The sequence below is a fragment of the Aythya ferina genome (genome assembly GCF_964211825.1).
Source record: "Aythya ferina genome assembly, chromosome: 8".
Lineage (NCBI taxonomy): Eukaryota > Metazoa > Chordata > Aves > Anseriformes > Anatidae > Aythya > Aythya ferina.
The window spans coordinates 3,545,107-3,551,200 of NC_140304.1; the positions used below are offsets into that span (position 1 = coordinate 3,545,107).

Consider the following 6,094-nt stretch of genomic DNA (forward strand, 5'->3'; position numbering starts at 1 on the left):
TTTTTGTTGTATTAACAAGATCCAAAATCCTATTGTATTAGGTTCCAAAAAGTTTGCACAATAGCCTAAATGAATTCAACAACTGAAACACGTGTGGAGGTCTTTAAACACTCAGCAGACCTCGTTTTTGATTCTAGTGCAACGACCCTTTGATGTTCTTGTGTTTTTTTTCCTTGTTTGTAGGGTTGTGTGTGATATGCAACATGCTATTGAAATACTAAATTGAGTAAACCTCTTGTCTTTTTCAGCCATGAGCCATCTTAATGGACAAAAAATGTATGGAAAGATTATTCGGGTTACCCTTTCTAAACATCAGACAGTACAACTACCTCGAGAGGGACTTGATGACCAAGGGCTGACTAAAGATTTTGGTAATTCACCGCTGCATCGCTTCAAGAAACCTGGTTCAAAAAACTTTCAGAATATATTCCCTCCATCTGCAACTCTTCATTTATCCAATATTCCGTGAGTGTTGGCTGTCAGTAAGGCAGTAGTATTAATATTATCACAACACACTGAATGGATTAGTAATTTTCTGGTTATGCTTGTTTTCTGTCTGTAGACCGTCAGTAGCAGAAGAGGATCTCCGCACACTGTTTGCTAACACTGGAGGCACTGTGAAAGCATTTAAATTTTTTCAGTAAGTAACTTTTCTGTACGCAGTTTCAACAAAGGACAGCTTAATTGTGTTTTTGTGGCATGTCTTAAGGAAAACATTAGTAACAACCCCTGTATTGTTTGAGTTCCTAATGCCATTATTTTGTTTCAGAAGAGATCACAAGATGGCCCTTCTTCAGATGTCAACAGTAGAAGAAGCTATTCAGGCTTTGATTGATCTTCACAATTACAATCTTGGAGAAAATCACCATCTGAGAGTTTCTTTCTCCAAGTCAACTATTTAAAAAGGCAGATTGAAAATGAGGGTGTATTGCATTGTTTGGTGTTGTCACCTATTGACTGTTCAGGAGAGTGGGGACCAGAGTTTGTCTTCTATTTTTGGATTTTCTTTCATGCTGTTATCATTCCTTGTTTGTTTAAAAAATAAAAATTAAAAAAAAATAAAAATTAAAAAGCAGTGATACTAACTGCTGTTGTCCAACTGTTGTTTAGATAAATCATCATTTTGTTTCAAAGATTTCAAGTTAATACCACAGTTTTTCAACTGAGTTGACATACGTGCCTTAAAAGGGAAAACTAGTACTGCTGAAATTGCGTAACTAGTAAAAACAAATTTGGTTGTCTGGGGCACACTGTTACATGATAATTTCAATATGTTTAGGCAGGGGTGTGTAAAAAGGTTAAGCTTTTGTTTCTCCTGCTCGGAATTGATTTCTTTATCTGCGGGCCTGTCACGTATTTTTCTTTTTAATTGGGTAAGATGCATTATGCTGAAAGAATAAAACAATGTTATTTGATTTTGCAATTTTTTGCTTTGTGCTTTTTTCAGGAAAAAAAAAAAAAGGCCTTTTGTATTTCATGGTTCTGGTCTAGATTCAGTTATGAATGTAGGCATTTGTTAAAATTAACAAGGTACAGAATATTAATTTTTTAAAGGACAAGAAGTGACTTCTGTGACTTTGAGCCCGAAGTGAAAAAGCATTATAGAATCTTAACCTTTTTGTACACACTCTTGTGGGATGTATCATATAAATGTCAGCACTAAGTAATGTCTTGTTTGTGGCTGAATATTTTTCGTAGATGTTTTTGAAGTTGACATGACTTATGTGCATTTAAATATATATTGCCATCTTTAGTTTGTAATTAAGATATGGAATATGGTTGTGGATTTCTGAGCATGTACAGACTGGTCAAGCTAGTTCAGGAAATGGTGCATGTATTTTTCAATGATGAAGAAAGTTTTCTGCGAACACTTGCAGGAAATTTTGTGGCAGTTTTCTAAAACTGACAACCAGGTGGGACCAAAGTTTATGTGCCTTTAGTCTTAATTTACCTTGCATTGTAATATTCAGTTTTAATAAATCTCTTCAAAATATTTTGTATTTAGAAATTAATCTGACTTTACTATAAACATGGCTCAGAATCTACAGATCCAGTTAATTTGAAAGCAGTTCTCTGTCAATCTGAACTGTTACCTTGATTCTGTTTAAATGACCAATACTTTTTGAAATTGATGTACTTAGTTTCAAGATTCATAGATTCTGTTATCTATGTAGAGAAAATGGTCATGTATATTTTCTATTAGTTGAGTTTTTACATCTTTAGAATTGTAAAATTCAGTATAGTTTGAAAGTGGCACAATTAAAAATTAATTTTCTAACAAAGTCGGGAGGTTTGATGGTTGTTTAATTTCATTTTGTGTGTACTCTGCTTACCTCTGTAGCATGCTCAATAAACACTTCTGTAGCTCTGTATTCACCTTTTCTGTCTTTCTCTGCTGCTTTCTCTCTTTCCTCCTACTCTTTGTTTTCCACTTCTACTGTGCTTCTAAATTCATGTTTATTCTCTGTCAGGGTGGGAAAAGCATAATATTAATAAATACAATTTTAAGTCTTTTTACTGCAAATCTGATGCTGCAAAAAGTACCAGCTCGTTCAGAAACACAGCGATCCTTTTGCAGGTGTATATTAAACGTTTCCCACCCTGTTAAAACTTACTGCTTTAAACACATAACTTTTATTGTAGTTTGTTAGCTTTCTCTTTCTATCTTTTTAGTTTTTAAGCAGATTTATGCACTAATGGATCTCAGGTTTGCCCGCAGTTTCATTTTTCTCTTGCTGCAATTTCATTTTTCTTTTTTGTCTGCTAAAGATTTTCTACTAATCATACAGTATACTTATGGGTTAAAGTATCAAAGTTGTGAGTTGAGCGGACCATACAATCTAGACCAGGATATTTCACCTTTTTAGAGACATGGGTTCAAATGAATGTAAAAACAGTTTGGGCACTTTAATAGTGTTTCAACATCCATCATATTTTAAATTGTCATTTATTTTTCTTTCTGTGATTGTTTTTCCTCAATTAGAAATAGTATTGAAACATTTACACAGTCCCCTTTTAAGAATAGCTGTATGACTGAAGCATTACAGTGGTAAAAGCTATCACAATGTTCAATTCAAAGCAGTTTTCTGTCACTTCTCCAATATACCTACTGTAGATTTATTGATGTCTGATTACTTTGTGACCCAGTGCTTGTTCTTTGAGTTGGCTTTGAAATCAATAAATAGCTATCAGCTATTTAAAGGTCATGGTCTAACTTAGGGGGCTTTCATTAGACTTCACTGTGTGAAATAAATTTTATTAAGTTCTTATCTGCTTTATCAGAAATACACCCAAGATCTGACCTAAAAGATATACTTCGTATATCGTAGTGATTACTCAATCTGAAATACTAGCAAAATAAGATTCATCCATATGTGAAACTCATGAATCAACATCTTTTTTTTCAAGACTCAGACACCGAAAGGCATCAATGTGACTATCTCACGATTGCCTTGAACAGTAGTTATGGATCTGACTGAGCTGCTCTCTCAAGCTTTTCATCTATATAGTGTGGTGTTCTGTATTTTTTAAAGTAAAAATGTGTCAGATTTCAGAATGTGCTTGCATGTTTCAAACAGAAGTATGAATCGAAGTTTACTGTTCTTTGGGTGGGTTCAGCTTTCTTTGGGTGGATTCAGCTTGTGCTGAACTGTTTCTACTCTGAAACATCTGTATCAGATAGCATTTAGTGATTGCCATATGTACAATGTTGAGATAACTTTAAATATCTGCAGTGCTTGAGTGTTTACAAATAGAGGGGTTTTTATAACTTTAATTCATTCCTCTTGCCAGGCCTATTTCCTTAATTTTTAGGTTTCTATACTTCTCTCAGTTTGAAAAGCTCTGTGGAAAAACATTTCAAGGGAAAGAATGTATATTGAAATTGTTATAAACTAAGCAACTTTTATTAAGAGCGTATATTTGTATCAGTCACAATTAAAAACAATGATAGTCATAAATGGCATGGAAGTGTTTTTTTATGAACTCAGTGAAGAAAATCCCTGTTTATTTATTGATACATAGTCTTTAAAGGGGGTATATTTGCACATGCATTGTTATAAAGAAGTTGTATTGTTTGCTCTTCAGAATGTGAAAATGTAAAGCATCATTTTTATTATAATTTTACTAAAAAAAAAAGGATTGAGTTAACTTGATCCACTCAGTGAATGAGTTTTAGATTATTGTAGAGCTTTGCCCTAGGCATTTGATACTCCAAGCTCAATTTCAGATTTTTAAATAATTTTATTTTTTTGACATGAATAGAAAGTGGTTGCTGATTTCTACTTTCCTTTTTTTTTTTTTTTTTTTTTTTTATAATGGAGCAGTGAAAGAATTCCAAAGGTGTTGGTCAGGAAATATCTATTGGCATATACAGTATATAAATGAATTAAAATAAAACCTGCATTAGCATTCTGACTAAAAATTGTAGCAAGTACTTTTATTTATTGTGATTTAACATTTCATTGACAGGCACCTTTGCCCTGCAAGAATAACAGTTCAAACAGCTCAAATGACTGTAGGTTGCCACTTTTAATGTTTTAGAGTAATTTGCAGTTTCATAAGCCATCTTAAGGGAAAAAATCCTTTTGATTCTCGAAGTTCATTTATTATAGTAAGTCACAGCATGAAAGCAACAATACAGACGTAATCCTCGCATGTGTAGAAAGGGCTAACTGGGTTGTGAATGTGGTCAAGATAGGTTTTCCAAGGTCCTGGTCATGCAGTGTCATCAGTATTTCTTACTGCACTGTTCTCCTGAGAGGCAGCTGCAGCGTGCTAGTACAGCTCTCATCCATGCAGGTTATGAGGAGAGAGATGGATTATTTTTTTTCTTTTCCAAAACAAAGATACTTGGCATGCTATTTTCTACTTAATGGGCCTTGGTAAAGTTAATCAATGGACTGCAGTAACTGTAAGGAATGAAAATCTATTAGAAATTATTTAGTTAGTGTACAGTTAGCCTGCTAGAACCAGTGATGAGGTTCCTGCCTTGCTGAGGAATTCTGTGCAACAATAATGAACCTTCAGATTATTTAACTTTTTCCTTTTAATATAATAATTTATTCAGGGAAAGGGCTGTATTGCAGCAGGAGGAGTGCAGGGCAGAAAGGTGGGGGTTTCAATAGGCTTCTTTTAAGTTCCTTCTGGTGTAAATAAGACCTTCAAAATTGCTGGTAAGGGGAGAACTACTATTATTTTACTTACTATTTTAGAAGTGAGTCATGTTAAAATAAAGTATTTACCTCACATTTACCCAATTTTGTAACTTCCACTCATCAGCTGTTGAGATGCTGGAGCTTGTAATTAATGCAGACTGCTGTGGAAGTTGGTCTCCCCAGGATGAGTCATGATCATCCTGAGAAGCCAGCAAGACTGAAAGCCCGAAGCCACTAGCCCTTGGAGGGGCTGCATGTCACTGGTTTGGGGTGATGGACACTGACGGCTTCCAAAGAGCTCCGTACCGGGAGATAGCTGGGTCTAGGAAGAGATCTCTTAGAAAAGTTGTCAAAACTGACACATTAGGGAACTGATTTTTTGATGAGAATGTGTCTGCTAGAAAACTTCTGCCCATCTGTATCCTGTTGCGTGATGCAGTTGATGTTAAGGATCGAACAATGCTTCGGTATCCCTTCTCACCCCATCCCCTTTAGCTCCTGAATGCTCGGGCTTACCTCTCGCAGAATCAACATCCTGCGAAGGTTTCAGCTGTGCAGCCAAAATCACGCTGGGCTGGGCTGTTCTTTCTGAAGAGGGAGAAGTTTCTTGGCAGCTGCACCTGACAAGCGCCGGTGTCCGGCTCTGTGTGCCGAGCAGGAGACGCCAGCCTTGCTGCTGCTTCAAAGCGTTGGCAGTCCTCAGCTGGCCGACAGCCCCGTGCTCTGCCAACTGCACACTCGCCAGCATGCTCTGCCATGGGGGCTGAACGTGAACCTCCAGGTATTGATGTAAAGGTAATTTGGGTACGGTTTTTTTTTGAGTGGGTTGTGTTCAGAAGTGTGTGTATGTGGGGGGGGGGGGGTTCCCTCCCTCACCCCCTCCCTCACCCCCTCCCTCACCCCCTCCCTCACCCCCTCTATTTTTTGATTTGTTTTTG

The 6,094-nt window shown here is 36.3% G+C and overlaps 1 protein-coding gene across 7 annotated transcripts in view; it reads left to right on the plus strand.

The window, feature by feature from the left end:
• The window catches only part of PTBP2 (polypyrimidine tract binding protein 2), a 49,167-nt gene extending 46,791 nt beyond the window's left edge, over nucleotides 1-2,376 (plus strand). For 4 of the 7 annotated variants that reach the window (XM_084527433.1, XM_084527435.1, XM_084527438.1 and 1 more), the window contains 3 exons: nucleotides 249-465; nucleotides 563-640; nucleotides 770-1,097. In XM_084527433.1, coding sequence (XP_084383559.1) covers nucleotides 249-465; nucleotides 563-640; nucleotides 770-902 — 428 coding nt within the window. In that variant the 3' untranslated portion in view covers nucleotides 903-1,097. Of the gene's footprint in view, nucleotides 1-248; nucleotides 466-562; nucleotides 641-769 lie in introns of all 7 variants that reach the window. The other 3 variants (XM_084527436.1, XM_084527439.1, XM_084527434.1) reach the window with 2 other exon arrangements.
• Nucleotides 2,377-6,094: the final 3,718 nt, after the last annotated feature.